This window comes from Dipodomys spectabilis, unplaced genomic scaffold, assembly GCF_019054845.1.
Source record: "Dipodomys spectabilis isolate Male_0828 unplaced genomic scaffold, ASM1905484v1 ptg000266l, whole genome shotgun sequence".
Classification (NCBI taxonomy): Eukaryota; Metazoa; Chordata; class Mammalia; order Rodentia; family Heteromyidae; genus Dipodomys; species Dipodomys spectabilis.
This window is the reverse complement of record NW_024870943.1, coordinates 6,130,447-6,144,167: the sequence shown is the minus strand read 5'-3', so window position 1 is coordinate 6,144,167 and position 13,721 is coordinate 6,130,447. Positions and strand designations below refer to the sequence as shown.

At 60.4% G+C, this 13,721-nt stretch overlaps 1 protein-coding gene across 1 annotated transcript; it reads right to left on the bottom strand.

The window, feature by feature from the left end:
• Positions 1 to 5,408: 5,408 nt before the first annotated feature.
• Positions 5,409 to 13,169, bottom strand: Dact3 (dishevelled binding antagonist of beta catenin 3). Its single transcript, XM_042700503.1, has 4 exons — positions 12,908 to 13,169; positions 8,368 to 8,464; positions 8,094 to 8,246; positions 5,409 to 6,968 (listed from the first exon to the last, which is right to left on the bottom strand). The coding sequence occupies exons 1-4, from the start codon at positions 13,154 to 13,156 to the stop codon at positions 5,602 to 5,604; spliced, it is 1,866 nt and encodes a 621-aa protein (XP_042556437.1). The 5' UTR covers positions 13,157 to 13,169; the 3' UTR covers positions 5,409 to 5,601.
• Positions 13,170 to 13,721: the final 552 nt, after the last annotated feature.

Below are 13,721 nucleotides of genomic sequence, written 5' to 3'. Positions count from 1 at the left end.
GGTGAGGGACAGGGGAAATAGACTTGGCCACCGAGAAATGGAGAGACTAGAGGAAAGAGTTGGGGGGAGAGGTTGAGGAAAGAATAGAGGTAGAGAATGGCTGATGGAGGCACAAGTACTAAGTCATTCACTCAGCTCACACAGGCAGCCAGACTGACAGAAAAACAGGCAGACAGGCAGACAGACAGACAGACAGGCAGACAGACAGACAGACAGTGGCCACCACCTGGTCATTGGGACCCAGACAAGAGCCTCCTACCTGTTGCAGCTCAGGGCCAGGATGGCTGGCTTGGAGGATGCACAGGCAGTGTCATGATCCGCCCCCCCCATCCTGCCCCGCCCCCTCCCCTGGGGTGCAGCCCCTCAGGACCCGCCTCCTCCCCCAGGTGACCTCATCACCGAGCCCTGTCTCTCCAGGCCCTCTCTCCATATCTGTCCCTCCCTGCTTTGTCTCTGTTGCTTCTGTTTTCTGTGTGCTTCTCACTCCATGATACTTCACGTTGACAGGTGTGCTCTGTGTGTGTGTGTGTGTGTGTGTGTGTGTGAGTGCACACATGTGTAAGCCACTCCTGGGTGTCCAGTGCAGCCTCTCTCCGTCACATGCAGTTCAAGCTGTCACTCACGATCTCTTACAGTAGAATATGCCATCACCAAAGGCAGCCTGTGAGACTGTCAAATGTATAAGCAGTGACTCACAGAAGCCAGACTCCGGTTGCTCACGCCTGTAATCCTAGCTACTAAGGAAACTTAGATCTAGAGGATCATGGTTCAAAGCTAGCCTCTGCAGGAAAAAAAATTAGCCAGCAAAAAACTAAGTGGGAGGCATGGCTCAAGTGTTAGAGCACCAACTGAGCAAGCAAGCTAAGCAAGTGCATGGCCCTAAGTTCCAACTCCAGCACGAAAACCAAGCCAAACCAAAATAACAACAACAAACACCTACAGCACCCACATCCCTGGGCCATTTCAATGTCTCAGCCTCACACACTTTTATGAGGGTCTCCTATGCACAATGCTCTGTGATCATTTGTACAAGAACATGGACACTGAGGCACAATACGCCACCTAGCATCGCAGTCACCCATCCATGACAGCACACACCTGGTGACATCTCCTGGTGACATAAATGACCTTACACACTCCTGTCCCATGATGACTCTGCATCACACACACACACACACCCCTGCCACACCCTGCCTTTGCCTCTAAGAGTTACATACAGAGTTGCCACTTTCCATCTATGGCCTCTGGTGTCTTAGACACACAACCTCCCACAGTATCCCCCAACAATCTCACGGCGTCACAGCCACCCTGACATCCCGGTGGTAGGCACGCACAGTCACCTCCTGCCATCTCTCACGTGGGTCCCCAGTCTCTGTCCATCACCGCCCTGGGCCCAGCCCTCGGCCACGGCTATGATTCTGGCCGCCACACGGGGGCGCCCGCGACCCGCGAGCCTCACACCAGGCCCGAACCAACGCTACCCTGGGGCATAGAAGCAGGGAGGGCAAGTCGCCACTTCTGCCCTGCGCAAGGGGCGGGGGGCGGGGGGGGGGGCGGGGGGACAGGGAAGAGAGGGTAGGGGACGGGACAGGAACCGGATCGGGGAGCTGAGAAAGGCTTGGGCGGGGAACAGAGACCTAGAAAAGGTGGAGGGAGCCAGAGGAAGAGCAGAGGGTAGAAAGATGGACAGTGAAACAGGCAGGAAAAGATGCAGGGAGAGACAGCTGCAGAGAAAAAGGGACCAGGAGACCATCACTCCGGAGGAGATTCAGGGGCTGGGAGGGAGGAGACTGCGGAGAGAGGGCGCAGGGAGGTGGAGTGGGCACAGAGGGACACAGACCCAGGGAGAAGCCAAGCTCCCACCTGCAATCCTAGCTACTCAGGAGGCTGCACACAGACCCAGGGAGAAGCCAAGCTCCCACCTGCAATCCTAGCTACTCAGGAGGCTGCGATCTGGAGGATCGGGGTTTGAAGCCATCCTGGGCAGGAAAGTCCTTAGACTTCCATCTCCAATTAACCAGCAAAAAGCCGGGCTAGGGGCGTGGCTGAAGAGCACCAGTGGTAAGAGTGAATGAACAAGCAAAGCCCCAAGTTCAAGCATAGACCGGCCCGGACAGACAAACAGAAAAACAAAGGCACAGAGACAAGAGAGGTGGGCCAAAAGACAGACATAGATGGTGACTCACGTCTGTAATCCTAGCTACTCAAAAGGCAGAGATCTGAGGCTCGCGGTTCAAAGCCAGCCTAGGGCAGGAAAGTCCGTGAGACGCTTATCTCCAATTCACCAAGCTGGGGAAGGGGGGGGGCGGGGAGAGGCTTGGAAGGTGGCTCAGTGGTAGAGTGCTTGCCTAGCCCGCATGAAGCCCTAGGTTCGATTCCTCAGCACCATATACACAGAAAAAGCCGGAAGTGGCGCTGTGGCTCAAGTGGTAGAGCGCTAGCCTTGAGCTGAAGAGCTGAGGGACAGCGCCCAGGCCCAGAGTTCAGGCCCCAGGAATGGCACTGTCGGGGGCGGGGCCTGAAGAGGAGAGCCCGGGGGCGGGGCACTGTTTGGGGCGGGGCGCGGTGTGTGGGAGGGGCTCAGGCTTGGCGATGGGCCCGTCTCTTGTGGGCGTGGTCTCTTGTGGGCGTGGTCTCTTGGCTGCAATTCCGGGTAGGGGCAGAGATAGATGCGGAGGTGCGGAGAAGCATCTTGGCCCAACACAGCCCAATTCGTTTTTTACCGAATGGACCGAGAAGCGAGACCGGCGGGAAGGGAACACTGGTCCCGGTAGTATTTTTCTTTTTAAATACTGGTCCTGGGGCTTGAACTCTGGGCCTGGACGCTGTCCCTGAACTTTTCACTCAAGGCTCTGGTGCTCTACCACTTGAGCTACGTCCAGCTTTTTGCTTATTGGAGATGAGAAGTATCTCACGGACTTTCCTGCCCGGGCTGGGTCCAAACCGAGCTCCTCAGATCTCAGCCTGCAGAGTAGCTGGGATTACAGGCGTGAGTCACGGGATTCTGGACCCCGGCTCCCTTCCCCCTCCCCGCTGGCGGGCGCAGCCGGGCCAGGTCGGGGCGGGGAAGCCGGCCCACATCTGGAAAGCATCAGGCGCCGGACGTGCCAGGGCCCCGGGCCGGCTGCGGAAGGGGGAGGGGGACCACGAAGCGGGGTCCGCCGGCGCCGAGGAGGGGCCTGGGCGTGTGCCGAGCCCGGCGCCTCTCCCAGCTGGTTTCCATCAGCAGCTCTGGCCTGGGCAGCCCCCTAGGAGGAAACCCAGCTTGGAGCTGGGAAAACAGGGTGCTGACCCAGTCTTCCCTCCCTGCCCCTTTGGCCACCCCCAGAGGCTTTATTGGAGAAACGTTAAATGAACAGCAACAGTAAAGCCTAGACTAAAGTTCCCTGCCTGAATGTCTAGTAGGTATTTCACACTCAGATCATCAATAATTGTGCTCTTGGGGCTAGGAACAATAGCTCACAGGTGTAATTCCAGCTACTTGGGAGGTAGCAATCCAGAGGATCCTGGTTTGAGGCCAGCCCTGACAAAAAGTGAGCAAGACACCCCCCCCCACACACACACCACCACCACACACACCTCCCCAATCTCAACCACTAGGCCAGGCACAATGGTGCATTGTGGTACCAGCTAGAGGAAGGCCTTAAGTAGGGAGTCTGTTCTGGACAGACCTCTGGTTTAAAAACAGAACAAAACAGGAGACACAATGTATACAACTTACATCTGGGGTGCTTTAGGATCATACCTGCAATCCTAGCTACTCAGGAGGCTAAGAATGGAGGACTATGATTGGAAGCCATCTTGGGCAGAAAAGTCTTAAGACTCTTTGATTAACGAAAAGCTGGAAATGGAGGTGTGGCTCAAGTGGTAGAGCACCAGGTTTGAGTGAAAAAGATCAAGGGCACAAAGACCTGAGTTCAAGCCCCAGTACTGGTGTGTGCACAGAATAGCTGCCTTCATTGGATGTGAGGAAGTTCATGTCTGAAGCATTACAAGTGTGGAGCGGCCTGGTGTAAGAGCAGTTACGGGCTAGCCGGCTGTGTGATTAAGTACAGTCATCTGAAAACCCAGGAAAGCTTTCATACTTGCTCCAATCACTCAGACCACAACCCCCTCCCAGCCGCCTCCCTTCTCTCCCTGGCTTCAGTTGCCCATATTAATCATGGCAGCTCTAGGCCTCCATTTACCATCCAAGAAGGGTATAATTATGGGTCTCACCTGGTTTAAAAAAATGGGCTAAGCATGTGAAGACAAATTAAGAATTCTGGCCCTGGGTGCAAGGGCAGTGTGGAATACCCAGGGAGACCCTGTCTCTAGGCGGGACAATAGCTATTTTGATAAGAATCGCACCAACTTCCTAGGCTGGCTGTGAACCCTGATCCTCAGATCCCAGCTTCCTGAGTAGTTAGGATTACAGGCGTGAGCCATCAGCAGAGCAGAAAACCTGCCAATCCTGAATCTATACCTTTTCTATAAAGAAATCTCCAGGCACAAATGACTTTACTAAAAAGACCTAAGCACCTCACTCATGTATGCATATGTTTATAAACACATAAAGAACATGAAAGAGCCAGGTGTGGCACTGCATGCTTATAATCCCAGCGACCAGTGGGTGTTGCAGAGAGGATAATTTTGGTCTCAAAACTGTAGTCCTGATCCCCTAAAAGAGCTGGGAGTGGGTGTCTCAAGTGGTAAGTCCTTCCAAAAGCAAACAGCAGTTGCTCAATAAATGTCAGTCAACATAGCATGAAATTCCACTACATATGGAACATTGTGCATTTATTTACCAAGAGATTAGAAGAAACACAGGATCTGGCCCCCCTGTGCACTGGGGAGTCACCGTCATCGTAATAAATACAGTAATTAAAAAAAAAAGAAATGAAAAAGAAAAAAAAACTGGAACAGGTGAGGGTCATCCAGTTTCCCCAACTCACTGTGGGGAGAGGCACGAGATATAAACCACCTTCCTTCCTCTCGTTCCCTCTCAAGCCTTAAATTGTCCAGGGCGAGAGGTGAAAGTCCTTTCCTGATTTGTTTTGCCAACTCCTATTTGACCCTCAAAATCCCAAGTTGGTGCTCCTTCCCTTGGGGGGAGAGGGGCACTCCGCAGGCAGCACTGGAGACACAGAATCCATCCGTGACCCAGTGTGAGGGGACGTCCCCGGGGTCCAGGGACAGGGAAGGGGCACTTTGTGAATGACAAGGGGCCACATCTGGGCACGGGATTGGGGAGGCGTGAGAAGGCCCACGGAAGAGAGCCGTGAAGGGGAACAGACTAGTCTAAACGAACACGGAGACAATTAAACCCATTGCCCCTCTGCATACCAGGGCGTCCCTTCTTGTCTAAAGACTTCAGCGGAGGGTGCTGACGCGCGCGTCAGCCGGGGTCCCCCCTCTTCCTCCTGGGGTGTGTGTGGGGGGGGCTTTCCAGCCGGCCTGGGCTTGCCATGGACTGGGGGGTAGGGGCGCAGAGTGTCTTTGCGCACGCGCACACAATGGCGGTCTTTGGAAAGGTGGGTGCGGATGGGCCGGCATGTGGCGGCGCGGAGGCCAGGACGCGGGGTGGGGTGGGTGAAGGGGAGCCCGAGCGAACCCCCGGATTCACACGGTGGTCATGACCTTGAGCGAGCCGGAGCGGAAGCGCAGGATCTTCTTCTTGAGCGCGTGAGAAGCCTTGATCCGCACGAAGACCTTGGCGGGGCCCCCGGCGGGCGCGCCGCCCCCCGCGGCCGCCGCCAGCTGCTGCGGCCACACGAGCCCCGCGCTGCCGTCCGAGTCGCTGGATGCCGAGCTGAGCGCGGGCGACTCGGCCTCGCTGGCGCTCGACGCGCTCTCGCCGTAGGCGCCGCCGCCCGGGCCCCCCCGGCGGCCCAGCGGCCCCGCGCGGCCCGACGAGCACTCGGAGTCGCTGCCCGCGCAGCCGTACAGCAGGCGGCGCTGCGGCGGGGCCGACGGGGCGGCCGGGCCCGGGGGCGCGCGGGGCCCCGGGACGGCGCGGGGCCGCGCGCGGCGCGCCTCGGCGGCGTCGATCTCGGCGGTGGAGCGCCACCGGCGGCACGCGCCCGAGGCCTGGGCGGACAGCGGCGGCGCGGGGCCGCGGCGGGGCCTCGGGGGCCGCGGCTCCTCGCGCTCGGCCGTCGGGTACTTGGGCGGCCCGGAGGGCGCGGGGCCGGCGCGGCCCAGCAGGCTGGTCTCGGACTGGGAGCGCGCGGCCTTGCGGGCCCGGGGCGAGCCCCGGCGTCCGGGGGCCTCGGGCGCGCGGCCTCGCCGCCCCGCCGCCGCCGCCGCCGCCGGGGTCGCCGCCACTCGCGGCCGCTCGCGTTCCCGGGGCGGCGACTGCTCCACGCTGCGGCCGCGCGTGAGCGGCGGCGCCTTGCGGCGGGCCGCGCGCCCCGGGATGTACTGCGCCTTCACCAGGCGGCCCTCCGCCGGGCTGTCGGGGGGCTCGGGGGGCGCCGGGGCGGCGGGCTCTGCAGCCGCCTCCGCCTCCCACGACGAGGCCCAGGCGCGGCTCAGCGGGGCCGGGCTGGCGGCGCGGCCCCCGACGCGCTCCGCCGACGGCTCCCGCGCGGGCCGCGCGCCCCCGGGGGGCGGGGACGCGTCGGGGGGTCGCTGGCGCACGCTGTTCTGGCGCCGCGGCACCCCGTCCGCGCCCCCGGGGCTGGTCCGGGGCTGGCCCGCCCCCCGGTGGCGGCGCCTGCGCAGAAGCGCCGAGATGTAGCCGTCCAGGGGCCGCCCGCCGCCGCCCGCCGCCGCCGCCTCGGGGGAGCTGGAGGCCGGGCGGCCGCAGGGCCGCGGGCTGCGCAGCGCCACCGCGTGCAGCGGACTCGGCGTCAGGAAGGGGCCCGCGCGCGCCCGCCGCTCCGCCGACGAGCAGTCCGACCCCGCCGACGGGTAGGGCGCCGAGAAGGAGCGCGGCACAGCTGCCCGGGCGCCCACCGACTCCGGAGCGCTGGGACTGGCATCGCCTAGGGGAGGGTGCGACAGGGGAGAAGTCGAGGAGGGCAGGAGCCCCCCCATCCTCCCTCATCCCACCCCAGCACCCCCCATCCTCCCTCATCCCACCCCAGCACCCCCCTCATCCTGCCCGCCGCGCTGTATCCTGAGTGAGACTCCCAACTGCATCTCCACGGGATCCCGCACGACCTCTCACCCCCTCCCATCCCTCTCACGCCCTCCCCCCCACTCCCTCACCTCCTCCCATCCGGCCCGCACCGTCCCCCCCTCCCCAGACACACTGCTTCCTGGAGGCACAGCATAATTGTGTCCTGACCACGGGGCCTTTGCACTTGCTCTTCATCCATGCTTGTCCTGGAGTGGCCTCCACTCCCTCCTCCGCCCCCTTGGGCCCTTTCCTCACTGCAGGGAGCCCCCTTCGGATGTCTGGGAGACCCCCTCCCCCTTACAGGTAGGTGTACTGACTGCAGTTCCCTCGCAGGCCTCCAGGGGGACTTCTTAGCCCATTTCCCCCGGTTTGTTTCTCGTCAGTACATGCAAATATCCGGCACCCTGTATCACTCATCTCCTGCATTAGTTCGGATCAGAACATCTGTTCCATGAGGCCAGGGTGCCGTCTGTCCTGGTCAGTGCCGGAGCCTCACTCTTAATCGGTTCTAGCGAGGCTCAGAGCAGAGGCTCTGCACCCCGTTGTGTAAACGAATAGCAATTCCTGTGAGGAAGGCCAGAGCCTCAGGCCAGAGGCTCCCCACCACGTCCTCTGGTTTAACCCCATATGAATGGATGCACACAAGCCAAGAGGGAAAAGGGACGCTTAGAGATCACACCAAGAGCCGGGCTCCGGTGGCTCACGCCTGTCATCCTAGCTACTGAGGAGGCTGAGATCTGAGGATCACGGTTCAAAGCCAGCCCAGGCAGGAAAGTCCATGAGACTCTTATCTACAAGGAACCACCAGAAAACCAGAAGTGGCACTGTGGCTCAAGTGGTAGAGCGCTCGCCTTGAGCTGAAGAGCTGAGGGACAGCGCCCAGGCCCAGAGTTCCATCCCCAGGACTGGCACGCATGCGCACACAGGTTCTCCAAGCCTTCTCTCTAGTGGCCTGGCCTTGGCCTCCAGCCCCACCCGCTCACCTTACCTAGGGACTTGGGCCTCTCGCTGGCGTAGATGCCCCGGGGTTCTGAGGGCCCCAGGCGTCCATAGGAGCTGGACCCTGAGAAGCCGCTGTCCCCGCAGAAGGTGGAGGGTGGTGACTCTGGGCCTGGGGTGCAGCTGCGGTCTTCATAGAAGCCTGGAGAAGCCATGCATGATCATCGGGGTTGGGAGGGAAGATGACAGGAGGAGGCAGGGACAGGGGGGAGCCCTGTGTGTGTGTGGGGGGGGGGTCCCAGCCCCTCTCCTCCCCTGCTCACCCGAGCTGCGCCCGCTCTCCTGGTCCAGGCCCCCGGGTTCCAGGCTCAGATATCCCAGCTGCTGGCCGAGGTCCCATATGAGCCCAGGCAGGGCCTCCTGAGGACACAGGGAAAGCAGGGTGGTCAGAGCACCCCCAGACCTCTGCCCACTGGCCCCCACCCCCATGAGCTCTTGAAGGAGCCACGTTCCAATTTCCAAAGGATAAAATCAGCACCTGAGGCCCAGGACTCCCTCAGAGATCAATATTCCTGTCCATCATCCCCATTGGAAAGTCCTTTGGGCTGTCTAACTCCTGCCCATGCTACAGCTCCCCTACCCCATTCTCTCTTAGGTTTGATGAGGCTCCCATCATCTGTCCTCCTCTCCCCCCACACCATTGTTCCCCCATCTGTGCTCACAGCTCATCAGACTTGGAGTCTAACTGCAGGTCTTCTTGCTGCATGAGTTGTTCACTGCTAAGGTGTTGCCTAGGAGACTGCAGGTTCCTTGGCCAGGGGTCTGCCTTCTCCTAGCCTCAAGTGCTCCCCCCTTCCCCTCACCCCTCCATCAAGGAGCAAGGAAAGTTCCTGTGTAAGTCTTTTTTTTTTTTTTTTTGTCAATCATGGGGCTTGAACTCGGGGCCTGGGCGCTGTCCCTCAGCTCTTCAGCTCAAGGTGAGAGCTCTACCACTTAAGCCAGAGCACCAGTTTTCTGGTGGTTTATTGGAGATCAGAGTCTCAGGAACTTTACTGCCCAGGCTGGCTTGGAACTGTGATCCTCAGATCTCAGCCTCCTGGAGTAGCTAGGAGGCCAGGTGTGTGCCACTGGTGCCTGGCTGTGCAAGTCTTCTTTAAGGGCTTCCTGTTGTGGCTGGACTCTTCCCCCTTAGAAAAAATCTCCATCCTAGTGCTTCCTGGAAGTCCTTCTGTGAGTCTAGCCTTAGTGGTACTGCAACACTGATCTTCCAGATTAGATTTTTTTCTTCCCCCTAGGTCCTCCTTCTATCTTGGCTCCATTCCCACCAGATATCTCCAGTGTGTGTCCACCACTCCTCAGAGAACAATTCCAGGTTGGACTGAATGCAGGGGGGCTTCCAGGACCCCTTGGACTTAACCTCATTTTGGAGGAGATAGCCAGGGTCAGGGAACACCGCACAGACCACAAGTCGCGGCGGCCAGGGGCTGACGGTTGACCCCAGACAAAAGCCAGCTTGTCTGGCTGGCTGGAGGGGGGGGGAGGTGGGAGGCAGGGAGGCGGGGCAGGGGTGCGATGGAGGAGGGAGGGGTGGGGCATGGAGGACAGACATCCAGCCAGGCCTATTTAGGGCAGAAAGACAGGCCGGCTCCTGCAGCCTCCACCCCCCACCCCCCCAGCACAGGAGGCCCGGACTCAGCTCTGGCTGAGACTGCAATCAGCCAAGCGCCTGCTCTTACTCTGAGTATGTCACAACGCCCCCAAACAAATTGTGCAGTATTGAGAACCCTTCTCTGGGGCCATGTCTGACACCTCCCAAGTGCCAGCTTGCCCCTGTAGACTCTGACCCCCCCCCCACATCTCCTTCCACCCCTCCATGCTTTATTCACAGAATCAGTCCATCCCTTCTCCCATGCTTTTCCAAAATTGCTCCCTTCTCCCGTACCCTGCTACCCCGCCTTTTCCATTTCTTCCCACATAGGATAAGGCCTCTTGACTTTAAATTATATACATTGTATATGGATGATTGCAGTTATTCACTGGGGCAGATACTTGTGTCTGAATGCCTCCAGTGAAATACTATATAGCAGTTAAGATGGAGCAAGGCAGATTGGGTACTGCTAAGACACAGCTCGGAGCAGGTCCTCAGGATGTGTAGCAGGAGAGGGAGGGAGGGCGTCAGAGTTAGTCAGGGGACATGTTCTTCACAAATGTATCATGGCTGTTGTCATCTGTCCTTAGTAAAGCCAGATAGCTACACTATCACTGGGCAATGGAGACTTAGAAGTCTACGCCTGTAGGCAGTGTGTTGTTAAATCGGTGCCAGTATGTATGATTGTTCCTAAAGGACTTGTCAGACTACTGAGCCAAGTGTGGCAGCACACACCTGGAATCCCAGCTACCCCAGAGATAGGAAGGATCAAGGTTCCAGGTCAGCCAGGACAGAAGGGCTCTTGAGAACTCCATCTGAACAATAACAAAACACTGTGGGCCTTGGGCTGCAGCTTTACCATTCCAGCTAAGGCTGGAAGAAGATGGGCTTGGGCTATCTCCTGGTGTGTAAGCTGGCATGACCCAGGTCAGTCTCTTGTAGGGTTGTTTTAATGTTGGAAGGCGTTAAGGACAATTCCCTTGAATAAGTGTCTCCGAACCTTATCAGAGCTGTGGGTTCCAGTTAAGGAACAGATTTAAACTGTTGCTTGCATCATTAATATCAGTGTGAAATGATATTTTTTTGGAGGGGGGAGTAAATTCTATAGGTCGAGTTTCAGTTCTGCTACAGGGAAGGGGAGACATTGGGGGACAATCAGTGTGGGGGGTCTTGCTCCCCCCCAGGGTCAAATACCCCCATCAAATACTGCCCCAGTCCATCTCTCCTACTTTGCAAGTCTGACCTCATTCTCCCAGCTGCAAAAAAAAAAAGCCACGGAGGTTTAAAAGACCAGAGGTCCATGGCCTGAATACTGCTCCCCCTCCCTGTGGGGGCCCACCACTTGTGTGTGTGTGTGTGTACATGTGTGTGTGCAAGGCTTGTATAAGCAGGCCTCCCAGCTCAGCCAGACTTTTCAAGGGCATCTTTAGGACCAGGCCCCTTGGTCTGCTTCCTGAAGCCTGTATTCCTCTCCTTGCGTTTCCCTTGCGTTAATTCAGTGGCATTTTACTTCAGTGAGGAAGTCCTTCTGCAAGTCTAACTTCAGTCCTCCTTGCCGGAAGGGAGCTTTTTCCTCTTTCCTTCCTGGGAGTAAACAGGACCCAAGCAGCCCTCGCCCTGGCCTGGCCCCAGGGTTCACGCCGGGTCAGGTCTGGTCTCCAATAACCCTAGTTTCTACCTGGTGGAGAAACCCTGGTTTCCTTCGGCCAAGTCACAAGTCTGGGCGTCAGTCTTTCCTTGCTTTAAGGCGGAGTAGTGTGGGTCCCTGGGTGAAGGCAGGGGCGTGGCTAAGTCTCCACAGATGGGGTGCAGGGATCAGAAGCGCCCCTCCCCCTTGGAGAAGGAGCCCCCCCATCCCCCTTCCCCCACACACACCAGAGGCTTTGCACCTCCTTCCCTGGTGATGGGTCGAGCTCTGCCTAGTGACTAGGGCTCCCCACCAGCCGGAAGGACGGAGGGCTATGGGGGAGGAGGGGGGGGACACAGCCGGCTCACCCTGGTGCCTGGTCCCCCTCTCCTCCCGAAGGCCAGGCAGCTTGGGGCGCAGGGGATGGGGGAGCTGGCGTGCAGCCCCCCCTATCCGCCTCTTAACTTTGGGAGGGGGTGGGGCCTCCCACAGCTGTTTCTGGTTGGAGAAGAATGCGCGGGGTCCCACTCCCGGGCTGGGCCGGGGGCGGGGCCGGCGCGCGCCCGCGTCTGGCTGCAGCCCCCCTCCCCACTTCCCATCTGGGGAGAGGGGGGCAGTCGAGGTCAGCGACCGCGGGACCCTCCCCCCCTCCGCCACCGCGGCTCAGGTTTCCCCAAACGGGAAACTCTGACCACACACAGGGCTTGGGGACGGGGTGGGCCCGGGGAGCCGGGGGTCTGTGGGCTGGGGGGAGGGGAAGAGAGAGACTGGGGGGGGAAGATACAGAAATGGAAAGAGGGAGGACCAGGGAGTTAGAGATGGAGACCGGGCCGGGAAAGAAGCCATCCGAAAGTGAGAGAGATGTGGTGGGCAGGGGCAGAGAGGGAAACTCAAGAAGGGGGGGGGGGGCTCGAGACCCTCTTAATGGGGGGCCTCTGACCATCCTGCGCGCTAGGGCGGCCGGAAGTCGGACCACCGGGCCTCCCCTTGGGTGTAGGGAGGCCCGGGGCCTGGTGCGGGGGGTGGGGGGGCGCCTTGGCGCAGGGTGATCCTGGGGGACCCCTCCCCCTCTGCCCCCGTGCGATCTCCAGGCCCGCGGGGGGGGGACTTGGCGAAGATGCATCCCCCACCCCGGCAGTTGGGGAAGGGGGGTGGAGCAGAGGGGCGACTCTTTGCTTGCTGTGTGACCTTGGATGAGTCGCTTCCTCTCTCGGAGCCTCAGTTTCCCTCTCTGTGAAATGGGGACTAGGTCCCCCTCCCCCCGGCTCTGATCTGGCAGGCTCTGCGGGGAGCCAACGCGTGCATAGTACTGGGACCCAGATTTGACACGTTCTTGGCGCCCAGAGGGATCGTCCACCGGGAAGAAGAGGAGGGGACAGGGCCTGTCCATCGCCCCGGCGGAAAGCAGGCAGTGCTCCCCCCCAGTCCGCCCACCCGGCCTGGGGGCGGCGAGGCCAGGTCCCACCCATCACCCGCCCGGACTGCGGGGTCTCCAAGCCCGCTCCTCGTCCCTTCTGCCCTCCCCCATCTGAGCATGCAGACCCCCGGACGGACGGACGGACGGACGGACGGACAGGCGGCCCCTCACCAGCTGCTCCTCCAGCGCCGCCGCCGCCCGGCGCGCCGCCGCCGCGTCCTCGTCCTCGTCGGCGTCCTCGGCGTCCTCGGCCCCGGCGCCCCCCATCCCGGGCTGGGCCAGCCGCAGCGCCTGCCGCACGCGGTACTCCTGCCGTTCCCGGAGCCAGTGCAACTCGCACAGCCCGGCCAGGCTCCCCTCCAGCCAGCCCCGCAGCCGGCCCCGCTCGGGGCTCACCGGGAACGAGAAGGCCCGGATCATGGCTGCGGCCCCCCGCCCCAGCCCGGCCGGGCCCCACGGCCGCCCCTCTCTCTCCCGGTCCCACCTCCCCGCCCGCTTGGCCGGGCTGTCACCGTCTCATCTGCATAGGCGCCCGCCCATTGGGCCGCCCACCCGCGCCTTATCTGCATAGACACGCCCCCCAGCGACACAGCAACGGCCGCCTATTGGCTGGTGACCTCTCTGACGAAGATGTTCAGCGGGGCACTGGCACCGCCCAACGCGACGCATGCTCCGAGCGGACCTACTCACTTTGCTTCAAGGCAGCCTCGCCACGCCCCCTCGTAGCGGGCCTTTGGGGATTTGGTCACGCCCCCTCCCGACGCGTCACAATGAAATTAGCCCGCCCTCGTCCCGATACCATTGGCGCACGCTTCCCCGGTTCTGCAGATGGCTCCGCCCTCTTGCGGGCGAGCTCTGGCTGCCATTGGACTGATCCAGGAGAGGGGAAGGGTGGTCTATAAATAGAGAAGGGATCCACGTGACATTTTGGCAGCTGTTTCCAACCGCCCCTCCTCAATTTTCAGCTTCTGAGGCTGTGCACGGG